The following is a 20,197-nucleotide window of genomic DNA, read 5'->3' on the forward strand; positions in this document are numbered from 1 at the left end:
ATTAAATTGTAGGCCTGGGTCTCAAGTGCACACGGAAGGATTACCATTCTCTTCTCCTCCACTATTCAATTGGCCTGAAAATAGTAGCCCAAATGTTGGATGCACTCTGTCCACTCCTCCACAGATGCATCAAAAGGACCTATCCGTCCAAATAGGTGCATATCTGCACTCTTCTATTTCTTAACTTGAAGTTGCGTTGAAGCTCAGTTCATCCTCATGATCTTGGGACTGCTTTCTGTTCCTGTTATTCTCATCGCCAATGCAATATACTTGTTCATCAGTTGGGTAAATAGCAAGTACAATGTTAATTTGCATACAATTATAATAGAAAGCTGACTGGCAACTCAGAGCTTCTGAGAAAATTCTGGAACAGAAACCTGAGCTCACCAGGTGATCCCCCACCCTACTCTCCAGTTGGCTCCCTGGGTCATGTAACCCTTTCTGTGCAGATGGATTCCTAAAGTTCAATCAGCACAACACCCACTTGTGATTTTTTTTTGGAAGGCAAGCTAAGTATATGTGTAAGATAAGGAGAAAGCAGGAAAGTTAAATTGCTCTCAGTATAGCTTTCTTTATGATTGTAAAGCTGAGCATTCTTATGTAGAAAGATGGATTATTCTTATGTTGCTTCAGTTTTATGCCATCTGACTAGTCTAATATGGGATGTAACACCCTTAAGTATATTTTCTTAAACACATCTTATTATGTTCGGCTCAGTCTCCAATCTGAGTATGAGTGGAGAATAAGCAGATAATGAGGACACAACAATGGGCACTGCAACTATTTTGCTTATGATTTGAGAAGACTGCTACAGGTCTGAGATAAAAGAACATTGAGTAAAACCTAAATCCTGTTTGCATTACTGTTTTTATATTGGTGGAAGTCTTATGCTAAATTATCCATTTGCTCAAAAATAATACGATTCACTCTGATAGATGTCTGGCTGGTTCCATTTTGACTTGATCATTTCCATACTGGAATTATTGCAATCTAAACCCTTATCTGTTTATGACATTGACCATTTTCTTTGACAACAATATGACAATGTCACTTGTGTGTTGCATATTTATGAAGAAGGTTTTGCAGAACAGAAAGATGATGGTGTAATTGTATATATTCAGAAGTTTATCCAGTCAAATGAACCACCCAATGAGCTGGCATTGTAGCTTCAGGGAATGTTCTTGAATCCTGGGCAACTACTGTCAAGTCAGAAGAGTTGTTGAAATGTATGCTGGCAGTTAACTTATCCAGATTGGTTCATCCATCCAAAAGAACTATCTCCAATTCACTTGTGAAGTTGGCTTTTTTTTTTCATTCTTGAGGATATTTCCCTATTTACTCTTTGAGAAGCGATGAATATTTTGAATGTTTGTTTAGTTTGTTAATGAATCATTTTTGGTTTGCTGGATTGATTGAACGTAGATTTTGATATGTCAAATATGTTAAAAGCTTGATTAAAAACAGCAGAGTGGTATGTATATTTAGATTGTGAACTATACTGAATATATCTTTTTCACAGTACTTGAATGTTTGGATTTGGCTAAATGCATCACATTATTTAAGATGGCATATTTTGGCACCTTTTTGTTGCTGAACAAGATCTAAATGAACAAACTAGATTTGTGTTCATTGTCAAATTGCACTGGTGACTGGTTTGATCTGTTCATGAGTTGTGAATTTTATATTCACCTAAATATTATTTATAACTCTTGTTATGAATGATAGTTAAATGTGTATTGTGAGATCTGACTAAGGTTTTGGGAACTTTGTGTTGAAATGACACAAGTTTGCAGTAAGCGACTGCAGCACCAACACTGATATTCTCTGATATTCGACACAGTGCTGTACTGATAATAATATTATGGGTAAAGTACATGCATGCATACATTTGTCAAAATTTGGTTACTTATATTTTGCTTTGTAGAGCTTTTGTTATTGTGAGGTTTATATTTATGGGAAAAATATTAAGTATTTTCTATGTAACCTACCAAAGCAGAGCCCTCTGGGGCATGGCGAACTATTCAAATTAATAACCCTGCAAGTTGGTTGGATGCTTGGAGTGGACTTGGTCACACATCTTTTCAGGCTCATTCTGAATTGTATAAGATAAGATTTTAAATTTTGTCTTATCAATTTTACTAATTTTTTATCTTCATTGGATACATTTCTGAAGTTTAAACTCACTTATTTTTCTTTCATTTACGTATCAAAGTAATTAAGTTTGAAATACTTTGAAATCTTGATTTATATACCCTAAAACTTCAGGAATTCAGATTTGTAAACAATCTATTTTCTTCAAGCCACTTGTGTTATTTATTTATTTGGAGCTTTCACAAGAAATGTTACCACTATTTTCCTTGCCCATGTCCATGTTCATTGCCTTTTCCTCAACATCTGAGAGTGATTGAACCGTCACCTCTTTAAAGTTTAAAATGTTTTGCTTTCATTAACTCTGATTAAGTCAGTATTAAGGAATGAATTATTTCAGGGAAAATAAGTTTAAGATAACTACATGAGTGAGGTATCAATGATTTTTAAGGGAGGCAAGTCAGTTCAATCAGTATTACAAAGACAGGTACAGATGTTGATTGATTATGCTAAAGAAAAAAGAAGTACAAGTTATGAGAAAAAGACCATTGGGGAGCAAAAGAAGAGAGAAGTATAGTTAACTTGATTAGTTACGTTTCAATGAAATCAACTATATCAATGGTTTTGTGGAATTAGGTGCAGCTGGCTGGAATATCACATTGCATGAACAGTATTTTTATCTAAGTAATGTATATTAAGTTAAAATTTAATATGAACACAAAAACATCACTGAATGGGAAATTTGCAGTGTGTTGGGACTTTCTATTCAACCTATTGTAGCCTATTAAGATGGGTTTAAAAACTTCTGTAAAGTCTTAAAGTTGAATAAAAAATCCAAATTTTTTTCTCACTGCATTAATTTTATGCTCATTAAAGCAAGGCCAACTGTACGGTAGCGTTTTTTCTCTTTTCATTCACAGGTTTTAAGTCGGTCCGCCTTGTTGCCCAACGAGGGGCATACACGCGATGGGTCGTACTTGGGCTTCTCTTGGTTGTTTGAGATTGGCCTAGTGCTTCATGTCGTTAGTGTGTGCTTAAACTGGACCAGATGCTGGGCAAGACGACAGCTCAGTGACTATCACTGTTTGCTGTGCAGACACATGGATTTGGGCCAGTGTCTGTGGGAGTTTGCGCATTCTCCCCGCGCTTGCGTGGGTTTTCTCCGGGTGCTCCGGTTTCCTCCCACACCCCAAAGATGTGCTATTAGGCTGATTGGCAGTAATAAATTGTCCCTAAATTAGTTTCCCTCAATGTGGATTGCCATAAAACAATAGATAAGGGTCATGGGTGGAGGGGTGGACTGGTGGTGTTAAAATGGCGGCGTGGGCTCGTTGGGCCGAAGGGCCTGTTTCCCAGGATGTTTTGTTCTTTGTTCTTTGCATTTTCTAGTTTCTGTAATGTGTCGTGTAAGTTGAAACATCTTGTATACAGTTCCAATAGTTCTGTTTTCTGGTACACTTCTTAAATGTCCGCTGTTGCAAAATAAAGCTTCAGAATACATAATTATTAGCCTTCTTTTCAACCAAGATGATGATTAAAGCTAAGTCTGCGTCCATCAGACACACTCGCGTGCAATAAAGACAGGGTCAGATGCTAACCAGGAGTGGGAACCTGAACATTTTTTTGTTTGATTTTTTAGATCTGAAACAATAAAAAGCAGTTATAACGCACCTTTTTGCCATCTTAAAGAAGTAAGCACAGGCCAATGATTGAATTGGGGACCTAGTCTGTATGACTTAATACATGGTGCATTGTGATTTATGTAATCAGCCAGGGGATCTTGCCGAAGTGTCATGTTGTACATCGCTCATCCAACCACTCCCTTACTCCCATGTTATCTCCTTGTGACACTCTGGATCTGTTTATCTGGAAATTTAAAGACAAATGCACTTTTTATAATACTTGAGCTAATTTGTCACTGTACTTAAAACTTTCATTTCTATACCCAATATTTTGCTTTGTCGAAGCTTTTGAGTGTTTTGGATTGGTTACCCTGCTCTTCCTGATTCTCCCAGTCCCTTGCATCTCATCATACTGCATGGAACAGCATGTGCTAATGGATAGAAAATGGTCTGTGTTGGTTAGTGTTTGAGCAACCTGTAGGTGTATCAAAACCGTGTGTGATTTAGTGGTTCAAAAAGGGGACTTATCCCCATTTTCTCAGGTTGAGGATGGCCAACAAAATGCTGACCTAATGTCCACGTCCCATGAAAGAACTTTTTTTTAGGAAGGAAATATTAACTGCAGTTGAAGCTAATTATGGAACAAATGGTTGCTGTGGCATTTGACATATTAACATGAATTTGCACATTAGCCTGATTAAGCCAGAATAATGTTATTTTACACATAGATGCCCACAGGTTTTTTCACAAAGATTTTTTCAAAACCACATTACAAATTTGGCAAATGCTGTTCGTCTTGGGGATTCATCTTCCTGCCTATAGGTTCATTTAACTGATTTTAAAAAAGTACTAAAATTCAGATCAAGTTAAGGCAGATTTTGGTTTTGTGGAGGGAGTTGTAAGTTATAAGCTATAGCTATAAGTAACTACCTCTATAACTGATAAAGACTGCTGTGATTTACTGCAAAGATGAAAAGGTAATCTTTTTTCCCAAGGACGAGTTTAGAAGCAGAGTCAAATTGAAAATGAAGCATAAACTCTGTTTGTCTCTCCACAGATGCTGCTCGACCTGCTGAGCTTTTCCAGCACTTTTGGTTTTTTATTTGGCCAAGCATGGTTTTCCTCCCAGACATCTATCTTCAAATCAGTGTGCACTGAAACCAGCTTTGGTCTGAAATTTCCCTGGTGGAGATTATACTTTTAGCCATCTGCCTATGTTAGCAACAAATTGTGCATAATTTCTCCTCAGTATATTTTTATTTTCTTTGTTTTCTTTTCTGCTTGGGAATGAGACAGCTATTGGCCGAGATGATAGCAGAGCCTGCTTTTCTCTCTGAGTATACTATCTTTGCTCTGGAAAGCACCAAACGGCCTAAAGTGCAGAATATCAATGTGGTGAGTCCTCCCACCCTTCCAACAATGTCATGGCAGGGTAGGAGAAGTATTTAGCCAGATACTTTTGTGCTGCTTGATGCCTGCATTCTTTCAAAGTAATTTACCATTAACCCTAAGTTTATCTAGGGGTTTCATTAAAAAGTGATAAAAGCAAAGATAGAGAACCTGGCATTAGCAGTATTTATTTAGTTCGCTGATACAGTGCTATAATTTAAAATATGCCATTTTATAAGTGTTCCAAAGATGCAAGCCTCCCAGAAAATAATGAAACCCTTAGATATCCAAAGTATGCTTTGCTCTAAAATTTTCTCAATGTTACTCTTAACAGTTAGTTGCCATGATTAATATCTACAATTGTGTGTCTTGTAAATTAATTTTAAAAGGCAAAAGTTTATTTTGTTACAGCTCACATCTGTTGTGCATTTTTTCTTAAACTGGAGTAGATAGAGGTGGAATATAAAGCATCTAAATAGGTGTTTGTTTTTGCCCATGTCAGTGCAGTCCATCCAAAGTACCAAATGTGCAACCATATCTGTTGATGTGGAATAGCTTCACCAAAATTTACCACCCAAGTAACACAAGGCATACGGGAGCATCCTACAAGTTTCACACCTGATTGTAAACTGGGACGAGATGAACTGGATTGTAAACTGGGACGAGATGAACTGGAACAAAATCGCCGTTCCTTCACTGTGGTTGGGTCAAAATTCTGTAACATTCTCCTTAACTACATTGGTTGTACCAATACCATGTGGCCTGCAGTGGTTCTAGACAGCACAGCACCACCTTCTCAAGGACAATTCAGAACGAGCAAGAAGTACTGACAGTGCCTGTGCAAAGCTGACATCCCAAGAATGATTGATTTTTCTCTTATTTTAAAAATTCATTGTCAGGAAACATTTCACAGAAATATAATAGAAATCTAGGACTTTGCCAACAAAAAAATGCTTTGTTGCAAGGTCAACTGAAACTTAAAAAAAAGTTGATATATTTTTATGAAGTGAAGCTTGAAGGTTACAGAACCAAGGTGGCTAAATGGAATTAAGATGTAGATCAGTTATGTTGTATTTGAATAACAGGACAGGGATGAGGGGCTGAGTGACCTCCTCCTATTAATATGTTCCAACTACTCTTGTCGTACCCAACTGAAGTGTAGTTCAGAATGGCCAAATCCAGCAAGATTATGCATTTCTTGAAACTGAATGAAGAAAACTTCAAGGTTTGGTTTCGTTTCCTGATTGATTATCAAATGGTGACTGTGGAACTCATAGACTGTACATAACTAACATAATAATGAATAGACAATCAAAACCTGAATGTTCCATTTACCCCTCTCAATGCAGCACATCAGATTTTAAATGTTCTATATTTCTTCATTTGGATCAATAAAATGGGCTGGATTTCATTATATTTCTCCCGAAATTCAATGTTTATTTTCCAACTTGGCAGTTTTTAACTGCAGTACAAATACTTAGATGTGGCACAAAACTAATATTTTGTCCTGTGTACAGGATTAATTTGGCAACCACACTAGTATGTGCTGCATGTCTGATGCTAAAGATAGGTGGATTGTTAGCTCCTTGCGATTATATTGAAAACAGTTTTTTAAGCTTTGTGTGTCAGCTGTATTTCAGTTCATAGTAGTCTGACCACTGAATCAAAAGGTTATGGGGTTCAAGTCCCAGTCCAGGATTTGAACACAGAATCAAGGTGGACTCTGATCCAGCACTAATTGAGTGCACCACTATCAGAGTGGCTGTCTTTCGGACAAGACATTTAAACTAAAATCAGTTACCCACCCTGTCAAGTTCACCCCGATCAACAGCAAAGTGCGAGGTTGTGCTGATAATGTTGTCAAGCTGCACTTATTCATTAATAACCTGCTCACCGACATTCAATTTGAGTTCTACCAGGACCAGTCAACTCATGACCTCATTACAGCCTTGATCCAAACGTGAACAAAAGAGCTGACTTCCAGAGATGGGGGTGAACATTACTGTCTTTGACACCAGGTCAGTATTTGGTCAAGTGGGAGACCAAGGACCCCAGCAAAACTGAAGTTGATGAGAATCAGAGGAAAAGTCCTCCACTGATTGAAGTCATGGCTCACACAGAGGAAGATGGTTGTGGTTGTTGGTGGCCATTTATCACAGCCCCAGGACATGGTTGCTCAAGTTCCTAGGAAAGTGTCCAAGACCCCAACCATCTTTGACAACATCGTTAATTACCTTTCCTCCATCGTACAATCAGAATTGAGATGTTAGCTCATAATTGCACCATTCATGACTGTTCGGGTACTGAAGCAGTCGGGTGTTCATGTGCAGCAAGAACAGGATAACATTAAAGTTGGGCTGATAAGTGACAACGAACATTAATGCCACACAAGTGCCAGGCAATGACCACCTCAAGCTAAAAGAGAATTTAACCATTCCCCTTGCCAGTGGCTTGATGGTCCAGTGGTATGATTCTCGCTTCAGGACTTTAACTGCATGAGTGTGAGGTCCTAGGTTCAAATCCTGGACGAGCCCTCACTTGTTTGTAGGTAGCACGGTAGCACAGTGGTTAGCACTGCTGCTTCACAGCGCCAGGGACCCAGGTTTGATTTCCAGCTTGGGTCACTGACTGTGGAGTTTGCACGTTCTCCCTGTGTCTGCATGGGTTTTCGCTGGCTGCTCCAGTTTCCTCCCACATTCTGAAAGACGTGCTGGTGAGGTGCATTGACCCGAACAGCCGCTGGACTGTGGCAACTAGGGGAATTTCACGGTAACTTCATTGCAGTGTTAATTAAGCCTTACTTGTGACTAATAAATAAGCTTTTTAACATTATCATTGTTGAATCCCTCATCATCAACATCCTGGCAGTTACCATGAACTAGAAATTGAACTGGACCAGCCAGAGACCTGTTTCGGTGCATTGGCCATGCTAAATTCTCCCTCAATATACCTGAACAGGTGCTGGAGTGCGGGCGACTTAGGGATTTTCATAGAAACTTCATTGCAGTGTTAATGTAAGCCTACTAATAAACAAAGTTAAAAACTTGGCTGCATGAACAAATCAGAGGATGTGAATTCTGGTGAGTAACTCACCTCCTGATTTCATAAAACCTGTCATCAACTGAGAACGCAGAAGTCAGGAGTGTGGGGTAATGCTGCACTTGGCTGGATGAGTCCATTTCCAACAACAGTCTGGAAGCTTGGCACCATCCCGGACAAAGCAGCCTGCTTGATTGGCACCCCAGCCACCCAACTTGATCATTCACTTTCTCCTTTACTGATGCATAATGGCAGCAGTGTTTTCTATATACAAGATGCACTGTAGCAATTTGCCAAGACTCATTTGATTTCACCTTCAATATCACAACTTCTACCAACTAGAAAGACAAGGGCAGCCGACACATGGGAACATCACCTACAAGGTTTCATTGGATAGTTCTATCCTTGTGGATAGTTTGGGGAAGTTAAGACTGTTTTTCTTGGAGAAGAAAAGGCTGAGAGGAAATTTAGTAGAGGTATTCAAAATCACGAAGGGTCTGAACAATTTTATTTTCTCAATGGAAGGATCAAGAAGAAGTAGGCACAGATATAAGGTAATTTGCAATGGAGATGAGAGAAACTTTATCATGCAGTAGTTAGGATCTGGAATGCCCTGCCTGAGAGCGTTGTGGAGGCAAGTTCAGTCGAGACATTGAAGAGGAAATTGAATTGTTAGCTGAAAAGAATGAATGTGCAGGGCCACAGGGAGAAGGCAAAAGAATGGCACAAGATGAATTACACCTTCAGCAGGCTGGTGCAGATAGACAGGCCAGATGGCATCCTATGCTGTAACCAATCTCTGATTCCATGAAATTTTGTTCCAGTTAAATCAGCATTCCTTCACTGTCACTGGTTCAAAATCCTGGAACTTGCTTCATAACACGATAGATGAGCAACAAATGCCCTTGCCAGCAATGCACATATCTGATGCAAGAATTTTCAAAAACTCTTTTGAGGCAATCGTAGAATCCGTGACATTATTTCAAAGAAGAACAGGGTTTTCACCTTTGTTCTGACTGAAATTTGTCCCTCGATCAACAGCACAGAAAGTTATCTGCCCATTATTACATCAGTTTGTGGAAGCTTGTTGTGTGCAAAATGGGCATTGTGTTTCCTATGCCAGTGATTACACTGGCTAAAAGCGCTTTGAGACATCTGGTTGTGAAAGATGTTATGTATGCAAATCTTTTCATAAATTAAAGTATTTTAAATGGTAGCATTGCCTTTTTATACTTGTATTAAAAGTGAAGCTGTTGGCCTCTCTGTCATGTTGCCTGTTCCTATTCCACCCGTTGCAGTTCTGCCAGTTCTTGCTATTATCGTTCAAGCAAATAGTCAGACTGTTGCCACCCCTACCCTTTGGCAAGGTGGTGCAGTCTGAAATAATGTTTCCTTGGCCAAGAGGCATCTGCACTAACCTCCACTGATTGGGGGGGGGAAAAAAGGTGGCACGGTGGTTAGCACTGCTGCCTCACAGGAATACGTGTTCAATTCTGGCTTTGTGTCATTGTCTGTATGGAATTCGCATGTTCGCCCCATGTCTGTGTGGGTTTCCTCTGTGTGCCCTGATTTTCTCTCATTCCAAAGATGTACGGTTTAGGTTGATTGGCCATGGTAAATTGCCCCATATTGTCAGGGTAAATATGTGGGGTTATGGAGTTAGGGCCTGGATGATGGTGTGGCCGGTGCAGACTTGATGTATTGTAGGGATTCTGTGAAAGTCAGCAACCTTTCAACAGCCATGTTAATGTCACTTGTGTTGCACTTCATAGGAACACTAAGACAGGCAAAGACACTCAGAAGATGGGCAAGCTCAGTGGTGATTAATTGACTTCTATATGCAATTATGGCATGACAATTTATAAATTTGGCATGGAATGTCTATTTTGTATTGGATTTTATTGACCATCTTTGGTATTGCACTTGATCCTGAGGTGAATTTCCAACCTCATATTTGAGCTATCTCTCAGATTGTCTACTTCCACCTCTAGTACATCACTAGATTTTGTACCTGCTTCAGCTGATCCGCTACTGACACCCTCCCCCGTGCATTTGATACCTCTAGACTTAGAACATAGAACATAGAACATTACAGCGCGGAACAGGCCCTTCGGCCCACAATGTTGCGCCGACCAGTCTTATTTTTAAAAAAAAACATTGACCCACTAATCTAAACCAATCCCTTTTCGTCCATAAACCTATCCACCAATCTCTTAAACGCCCCCAAACTAGGCGCATTTACAACTGCAGCAGGCAGGGCATTCCAGTCCCTCACCACCCTCTGGTGGTGACTTGGCTATTCCTATACACTTCTGGCTGATCTCCCACATGCTACCCTCCGTAAACTTGAAGTCATGGATAAGTCTGTCCATGTCTTAACTTGCAGGAAGCCTCATTCCTCATTAACAATGTGCTCGCTGACCTACATTGGCTCCCAGCTAAGAAATGTTTTTATTTAATGATTCACATCTTGGTCTTTAAATTGTCCTATGGCCTTGCTCCTCGCCTTCTTCACGAACCCCATAACCCTCTGAGATTTATGTGCTCTCTAATTTTGATGACTTGTATATTCCCAGCTATAACCGCTCCATCACTGGTGGCCATGTCATCAGTTCCTCAGACCCCAAGATGTAGAATTCCCTCCATTTAAGTATCTGCCTCTGTATCTTGCTTTCCTCTTTTGTAAAAAACCTTCTTCAAATCCACCTCTTTGACCAAGTCTTTGATCACCTGACATAAAGTTTTTTTTATTAGCCACAGGTAAGGTTTACATTAACACTGCAGTGAAGATACCGTGAATTTCCCTTAGCCGCCACAGTCCGGCACCTGTTCAGGTCAACGCACGTCTTTCAGAATGTGGGAGGAAACCGGAGCATACGGAGGAAACCCACGCAGACATGGGGAGAAGATGCAAGCTCCACACAGACAGTGACCCAACACTTGGGTCCCTGGTGCTGTGAGGCAGCAGTGCTAACCACTGTGCTATCATGTTGCCTTTATATCTCCTTACGTGGCTTGATAGAATCATAGAGTCGTACAGCGCAGAAAAGGCCCTTTGGCCCATCAAGTCTGCACCGACAATAAATACTAAAGTTGTACTAATTCCATTTTCCAGCACTTGTTCCCATACCCTTGCATGTTATGATATTTCAAGTGCTCATCCAAATAATTTTAAAAGCTGTAAGGTTTCTGGCCACCAATACCTTTCCAGATGTTGCATTCCAGATTCCCACCACCTTCTGAGTGATTTTCTTTTCTGAAATCCCCTCTGGATCTCACGCCCCTTAACCTAAAACTATGCCCTGCCCCCTTGTGATTGACCCTCAGCCAAGGAGAACAGTTGCTCCCTACTTGCACTGTACATATCCTTCATAATCTTACTCACCTCAATCGTGTCTCTTCTTCTTCTTCTTCTTCTTCTCCTCCCCCCCCCCCCCCACCACCACCGCCGCCGCCGCCGCCACCACCACCACCACCACCTCGAGTGTATCATGTCCTTCCTATGATGAAGTGACCAGCACTGCACAAAGTACTCCAGCTGTGGCTGAATCAACGTACAGCTCTGAAATTATCTCCTTATCTACTCTATATTACAACTAATAAAAGCAAGTGTTCCATATGCAGCCTTAATTACCCTATTCACCTACTCTGTTGCCTTCAGGGATCTGTGAGTAAGCATTTCAAGATCCATCTGTTCCTCTAAGCTTCCTAGTGGCCATTCATTAAATAATCCCTTGCCCTGTTGCTACTTACACCTCACACTTACCAGTGTTAAATTCCATCTGCCACTGCTCTGTCCATTTGACCAATCTATCTATATCTTTCTGTAGCTTATGACCTTCTTTACCATTCATTATCCACCCAGTCTTGGTGTCACCTGCAAACTTGCCTTTCTGTCCACATTTCGATCTATATCATTGATGAATATAACAAACAATAAAGGATCCAGCCCTAAATCTGTGGTATGACACTGGACACCAGTCTCCAATCACTCCAACCTTTGACCATCCCCACCTTTTTATGTCCTATTACTAAATCTGTATTGGATCCACATCGCCAAGTTGTCCTGAGTTCCATGTGCTTCAACCTTCTCAATCCGTCTCCTGTTTGGGACCTTGTCAAAGGCTTTGCTAAAATCCATATAAGAAGTACATCAGCATGCACTTGATCACATTTTTGAAAAATTCTATCAAATTTGTTAGGCATGGTCTCCCTCTGACAAAGTCATGCTGACTATCCCTATTTAACCCATGCCTTTCCAAGTGGAAATTAATACTCTCCTTAAGAATTTTCTCTCATAGTTTCCCTTTCATTGATGTGAGACTCAGTGCTCTTTAATTTCCCGATTCGTCTGTGCCGCCCTTCTTGAAGTGGAACCAAATTAACCTTCCTCCAATCTTCTGGCACTTCCCCCATGGCCAGGGAGGAGTTGAAAATCTGTCAGAGCCCCTGCAATTTCCTGCCTTGCCTCCCATAACAGCTCGGGACGCAATTCATCCCGCCTGTGGATTTGTCCATTTTTAAGTTCATCAGAGCCTTCAATACCTTTTCATTTCCTATGTCGAAATGTTCAAGGTCCTCACAGGCCCTTGAGTGACCAATGAGAGGTATCCATTTAACACCCTATAGCTTCACACATACACACATTGCTTCCTTGTTCCCTAATGGGCCCTACTCTTTCCCTGGTTAACATTTACCCTTTATGTATTTATGGAGTATCTTAGGATTTTCCCTAATCCTGTTCAGAAGTCCTTTTTCATGCTAACTTTTTGCCCTTTTAATTGCTTTCTTAAGTTTCCTCTTGCACTTCCTATATTCCTCGAGGGTCGCAGCTGAATTTCTCCCTTTGGATTTGCTGACAGCCTTTCTCTTCCTTATCCAGCCCTGAATTTTCTTGATATTCAGGGTCCCCTGCTGCTACTTTCCCTCCTTTAGGGAACATGTTGGACCTTTACTCTACCCATTTTCTTTTAGAATGTCCCTCCACTGCTCCACTGTAGGTTTCCCCACAAGGAGCTGTTCCCAGCTAACTTTGGCCAATCCTGCCTCACTTAAATAAAATCTGCCTTCCCTCAATCCAAAGCCGTCTTTTGCAGGTCATCTTTCTCCTTGTACGTAACAAACTTGAACCATACAGTGCTGTGGTCGCTATTGCGAAAATGCTCCTTTGAAGCGTCTAGGGCTATTTCATTCATCAAATGTGCTAGATAAATATAAGTTGTTTCGTCAAACAAGAGAACGTCGTTAAAAAAGCTGATGGTTTAAATGCAAGGAAAATGGAAATCCTGTTGACTAGAAGGTTGCAAAGTTAAACGAACTGAGGTGTTGGTATCAAAATTAAGAATGTCAATGAGGCTATTTGGTATGATCGTTCGAGCAAGCCCAAGATAATGGATGAAATAATTTGTGGAATAAATAGTTGGATGTTCATTATTTTAATGCCGTACCAGTTTCAAAATGTATGGATATGAGCTTCAGCTTTTTTGAAGTGAAAAGCTTAGGAGATCAAGAAAATTGTTGGCAACATTCAGTTCGTCAGTCCCACACTTGACAATTACATTCATCCAATTCTTAAAATTTTGCCGTTCCAAAAGCTGATAATGTTGTAATGTCCTGTATGGTAGCCGGACCCTTATTAAGCTTCTTCCTTCCGTTGCCCCCATTCAACCCATTTAGTTCATTTCTGAGCTTCACCATCCTATTCTGGACTTGAGTATGGGGTCATTTGTGATGACTAGTAGTGAAAAGATGGCCAAAAATGAAAAATTTTAATGGTCGCCAAAGAAGACTGGGATTTCCCATGCGCTAAAAACAGTCTTAAGAATTTTAGCAATCGTAATCGGCCTGCATTAGATGGCTTTGGATTGCCGGGGGGGTGGTGGTGGAAGACAGATTTTATTAAAATGAGGGGGGAGGGTGAATAAACTGCTCAAGATTTCATGGTTGATTTCTACAGTATTTTTCCAGAAAAGGGGGGAAACTTAGTGTTAATAATTGAGTTTTTCAGAATAGCCTTACTTTCACACGTTTGCACTGTACCACCAATTAGCGACTGAGCTAGTTGAACATCACCCCGGCTTTTTGAAACCAAATAGGTAATCAGTGTGAAAATGTGTAATGTATTTTAAAGTGATTGTATTTAAGGGAACTAAATATAAAAATGTTGAAACCACTATTGTACACAAGGTACTGTATTATGAGAGGTGATAAGCCCTCTGGTGGCCACAATATCTTCATCTGAATAACGAATAAAAAAAAACTGAAATTGCCAGGGACACTGCTTTCATATTTCACGTGGCTATCTTAGTATCCATATTTTTTAAGAAGTAGAATTATGATTCAAAAAACCCAAAAAAGTATTCCATGAAAGCCACTGTCCTAATTATGTACTAATATGTTCCAACTTTAAAAAAGAGATATAGAGCCAGCCTTGTTATATAAACTCAGGACACCTAAACCACTTCTCAATCAATGAATCACTTTTGAAGTGCATTGTTTTGATTTGTTCACTGAAAGCAAGTGAGCTGAACCACGAACTAATCAGTTGATGTTGGCTGAGTGAAATATTGGGTATAATATTAAGCCCTTATTGCCCTTCATGACTGTCGTATGAGCTATTTTATTCCACGTTTAACCGAGTTTAAATTTCTGATAGATTTTAATTAAATTTGAATTCATGTCTCTGGATTACTAGTTCAGTAACATAACCACTATAATACAGTCCCCATACCATCTGTACTACTTGTGAACTGGAGTAGTTTTATGATTGAATTATTATTCATCAATATGTTTTTGCATTGTGCACCTTTTTAATAACTGAAGAGTGATCAGACTAAGAGTTATCTTTTGACACTTTAAAATTTCTAATATGCTTAAATACACAGACTGTGCAGCTTCAAGTAAACTGCTTTCATCATTTGAAGTACAAGGCTTGTGTGATATATTTAGTTTGGTGCTTTATGACAAGGTATTCTCTAAAATTGTCCTTTGGTTTCAGAAGAAGTTGCACAACGGTACTGTGCATGAGTCTGCAAGTGCAATTGTACCATAAAGTGCCAGATCATTTTCATGCGCCTTAACTGTACTGGACAGGCTAACAATCTGGCAGCTGTAGAATTTTTTTAAATGTAATATTCTTATTCATATGAATGTTCAAAAATCATTGATTATAAATATATTTTTGCTAGTGTTGGTAGCCCTATTCCTTTGCTTTACTTCTGTCCTTTAATTAACTGTCACACCTAACCAAAAAAGAACTACTGAGCTAATCTTCTACCCCACGCCTATCTAAAACTGATACTCGCTTCAACTTATTTTGTATGAAATGTATTTTGTGCAGTGGAGCATTGTGCATTGTACTGAGTATTGTTGGACATTAAGTAGACTCAGAGTTTGAATTGGCTGAGAATATTTGCAAAAACTTAAAAGATGAATGATTTCAGTCAACCTCAGAACTTCTCATTTGTCTGCATTTGCACACCAAGAGAACTCTGCATATCAAGAGAAAATGTATCCCTTATAAAATGATCATAAACAAATAGATTTTAGAAACACTTAAGATTGTTACCATGATAAATACACCTTTGAACTGCATTATGACCAATTGAAAGATTGAGATAATGATTACAACATAATTTTTCTCAAAGTAACATGGAATTGGTGTCAAAAGTCAACTGTTAATGACTGTTTTCTTGGTCTGATTTAATTTTGTTTCCAGAATGTGCTTAAGACATCAGTAGAAAATTTGTCTTCTCCAAAGTTAACAGAAAGCTTCAATGATGATAGTTCCGTTACTGCTCAGGTAAGACCTTTCTTTTAGTGATTACTTTATCACACTAATTAGTTCGTAATGATAGTGTCCTGAATTGTGCACAGGCATGTTAACTGCATTGTATTATTCAAACTAAAAACTAACTGGACTTTCACAAGGGCAGAGTTTTTCCCTTCCATGATCTTCTTATGAGATTATTTTTCACTTTGTCAACCAATGTGGCACAAAACGTGGGTGGCACAGTGGTTAGCACTGCTGCCTCTCAGCGTCAGGGACCTGAATTCAATTCCAGCCTTGGGTCACTGTCTGTGCGAACTTTGCACATTCTCCCCATATCTGCGTGGGTTTCCCCTGGGTGCTCGAATGTCCTCTCTGACAAGATGTGCAGGTTAGGTTGATCGGTCATGCTAAATTGCCCCATATTGTCAGGGGGATTAACAAAGTGAATATGTGGGGTTAGGGGGATAGGGCCCGGGTAGAATTATGGTCAGTGCAGACTCAATGGGCCAAATGGCCTCTGCACTGTAGGGATTCTATGAAAATAAAGTTCTAAGTAGGATAGAGGAACAAAGGAACCTCCTGGGTACATATTCACAAATTATACAAGTGGCACTGGAGGCTAAGATAGCTGCAAATAATGTACTTAAGTTCAATTCGAGTGCAATCAATTCAAAAGTGGACAAGTTATATCAAGTTTTATCTTGAACCTCTTGGTTAGAGTATTGCACAAAGTTAGTCTCCAGATTGCAACAGTGATCTGAAGCACTAGAAAACGTGAAAAAAGATTTACAAGGATGCTAATAGAATTATCAGGAAAAGAGAAGGCAGACAGGAGGCCTCATAGAAGTTTAGAAATTCACAAAGAATTTTGCTAGGGTAGAGGTACAGAAGATGTTTCCAATTGTGAGGGTGTTCAAACTAGGAACCATAAATGTTGGCTTGTTATTGGAAAACCATAAGACATTGGAGCATATGTGAGTATTCAGCCCATCGAGTCTGCTCTGCCATTCCATGAGATCATGATTGATCTGATATGATAAATCTCGACCCCACTTTCCCAGCTTACGCTCATAACGCTTGGTTAAAAATCTGTCTGTCGCAGCCTTGAACCTACTAAACGACCCAGCCTCTCTTTCTCTCTGTGCTAAAGAATTCCACAGATTCACTACCCTCAGAGAAAAAATTCCTCACCTGTTTTAAATAGGTGACCCTTACTCTGAGATTATGCCCTCCGGTCCTTGACTCTCCCTCAAGAGGAAACAACCCCTCAATGTGTCCTGTCAAACCCCCTGAGAAGTTAATAAGGTTGCCTCTCACTTTTAACTCCAATGAGGACAGGTCAAACCTGCTCAACCTTTGATAAGAAAATTCTTCCTTACCCGGGATGAACCCACTGAACCTTCTCTGGACTCCCTCCAATGCCAGAATATTTCTGGCATTGGAGACCACAACTGTTCACGGTATTCCAGATGTCGTCTAACTGAAATCCATTGGCAATTCAAGAGGAACTTCCTCACTCAGAGGTGGTTAGAATGTAGAATTGGCCACAATCTGGATGGTTCAGGTAGCCTAGATCCTCCTCAAAAGGAAGAGGATGTATCTATTCAGGGAGAAAAGAATAAAAGGATATATTTTTGTGGTGAGATGAAGTAAGGTATGATGAGGCTTGTGTGGAGCATAAACACTGGGAGGGACCATTTGTACATTAAATGTAAAACAATGTTAAAAAGAGAAATGGAAATTGAACTTTCTGCTGTGCTGAATTGTCCACTCAATGTGCTTCTGTGAATCCTGAATATGAGTGATGTATAAACAATATGCAAGGCAAGAACTGAAGAACTGAATTTCATTTGTAGGTTAACTAAAGTCTGGGATTTCATTGTAGAGCAAGATTAGAAGCTTTTTTGATCATGGACTAAAAAGTAATAAAATCTGCCTTGAGCAGATCCAATTTTATTGAAACTATGAAACCAATATTCTGTCAATTTGAGTTATGTAGCTGAAGCTGGATCCGAATCTAAGGCTGTCACTTAAGGTAAATAATATTGACACTCTCATTTAGCTGAAACATGGTCATTTTGATTTCAAGTAAGCAAATGTATAACTAATCAATGGAAGTATGGTATCTGAAAAATGTGACTTTTTATTAGTCAGGGAAGGCTTTTACCTCTTTTGATTTGAAGTGGTGTGGTGGCACAATGGTAGCACTGCTGCTTCACAGCGTCAGACACTTGAGTTCAATTCCAACCTTGGGTGTCTGTGCGGAATTTGCATGTTCTCTCCGTACCCGTTTGGGTTTCCTCCAGATGCCCCAGATTCCTCCCACGGTTCAAAAATGTACAGGTTAGGTGGCTTGGCCATGATAAATTGCCCCTTAGTGTCAGGAGATCAGCAGGGTAATCCTGCAATGACTTGGGGTTACAGGGATAAGGCTGGATAAGAGGTTTTGTTGGATATTTGGTGGACACTCGATGGACTAAATGGCCTCCTTCTGAGACTTTATAAAGTTTGTCATTTGGAGACATCAACATTATTTGTTCTGTTATAGAAGCCTGAGATGCAGTCCTTTGCCCAAAAACTTCAACTCCGTGTTCCATCTATTGAATCTTTATTTCGAGCTTCTTCAAAAGAGACTCTTTACCCATCCCCTTCAAAAGAATCACTGGTACGAACTGCTTCAAGGGACTCTCTCAATCGAATTGATGCAGATCCATCTTTGATCTTTGATCCGTCATCAGACATTGAAAGTGAGGCAGAGGATTCTGCAAGTAACTTTGAGAGCCTTAGCAAGGATCCATCTTCCAACCAGTACCGCAGAATGGAGCGGAGCTTGATTAACTATAGATCGAAGTATTCAGAGGTAAGAACTTTTTATCTGACTCATTTGTGGGATGTGAACATTAATGGCAAGGCCAGCATTTATTGTCCATCCTTAATTGTCCTGGAAAGAGTGGTGCCGGGGCAACACCTTGAACTGTTGCAATTTGTATGACAATAGACAATAGTGCTATTACTAAAACAATATGGTTGTCAGATTAATATTTTCCTGTGGCAACAGCTGTTCCCTTGCAGTTCACAAGCAAAATACCTTAGCATCTCTTAAGTAGCTCAAAAAAGTTGCCATACAAGAAGTTGTTTTGATGTGATATATAAATAGATGCTATAGCCACTTTGCACACAGCAAGATACCATTCAACAGCAATGGATGAATGATGGTGCTGCTTGATGGAGTAATATTGGCCAGAACACCCAGCTGTACAGCTCTTCTTTTATCTGAATGGACAAGCAAGATATTTGTTTAAAACTGCCGCTGAAGATGAGCATTTTGGCATTGCAACGTGCCTTTGTTATAGCATTGATGTAAACTATGGTATCTGCCCAAGACTTAAAATGGAGCTTGGTCCTATACTTTTCCTGACAGTGTTAACAATCCACGAACACAGCACGTGTTTTTGTGCCTTGATATAATGAATTGCTAAGTACAGTTGTGTTACCTTTATTACATCTGCAGCTGCATGTGAAAGAGTCTGAGGCATTCAAGTCAGGTGACCCTGACCTATACAAGAAAGTACAGTAAGACGTTCACAACACCAAGTTAAAGTCCAACAGATTTATTTGTTAGCCAAAGCCACTAGCTTTCAGAGTGCTCGCTGCTCTGTCGTCAGGTGAGTGGGAGTTTTGTTCACAAACTCAATTCACAAAATAATGGTTGGAATGTGAGTCTTTACGAGTAATCAAGTCTCAAAGGTACAGACAATGTGAGTGGAGAGAGTGTTAAGCACAGGTTAAAGAGATGTGTATTGTCTCCAGACAGGACAGTTAGTGAGATTTTGCAAGTCCAGGCAAGTATGTACATGGTACATACTCTTACAACTCAGCCAACGTTGTCTATCTGATATGCTGCAGGAAAGGATGTCCTAAGGCATGGTACATTGGGGAGACCATGCAAACACTACGACAACGGATGAATGAACAGTGCTCGACAAACGCCAGGCAAGTGTGTTCTCTTCCTTTTGGGGAACACTTCATTGGTCATAGGCATTCAGCCTCTGATCTTCGGGTAAGCGTTCTCCAAGGTGGCCTTCACAACACACGACGGCACAGAGTCGCTGAGCAGAGACTGATAGCCAAGTTCTGCACACATGAGGATGGCCTCAACCGGGATCTTGTGTTCATGTCACACGATGTGTAATCCCCACAACTTGCCTGGATTTGCAGAATCTCACTAACTGTCCTGTCTGGAAACAATACACATCTTTTTAACCTGTGCTTAATGCTCTCTCCACTC

General features: G+C 40.0%; 1 protein-coding gene across 3 annotated transcripts in view; it reads left to right on the forward strand.

The window, feature by feature from the left end:
- The window catches only part of golga4 (golgin A4), a 155,499-nt gene that overhangs the window by 16,619 nt on the left and 118,683 nt on the right, over positions 1-20,197 (forward strand). For 2 of the 3 annotated variants that reach the window (XM_080193697.1, XM_080193699.1), the window contains exons 3-5: positions 5,007-5,105; positions 15,856-15,939; positions 18,458-18,769. In XM_080193697.1, the coding sequence (XP_080049823.1) occupies positions 5,007-5,105; positions 15,856-15,939; positions 18,458-18,769 (495 nt within the window). The remainder of the gene's footprint in view (positions 1-5,006; positions 5,106-15,855; positions 15,940-18,457; positions 18,770-20,197) is intronic. The other variant, XM_080193700.1, reaches the window with a different exon arrangement.

This window comes from Carcharhinus amblyrhynchos, chromosome 8, assembly GCF_965287045.1.
Source record: "Carcharhinus amblyrhynchos chromosome 8, sCarAmb.v2.hapA, whole genome shotgun sequence".
Lineage (NCBI taxonomy): Eukaryota > Metazoa > Chordata > Chondrichthyes > Carcharhiniformes > Carcharhinidae > Carcharhinus > Carcharhinus amblyrhynchos.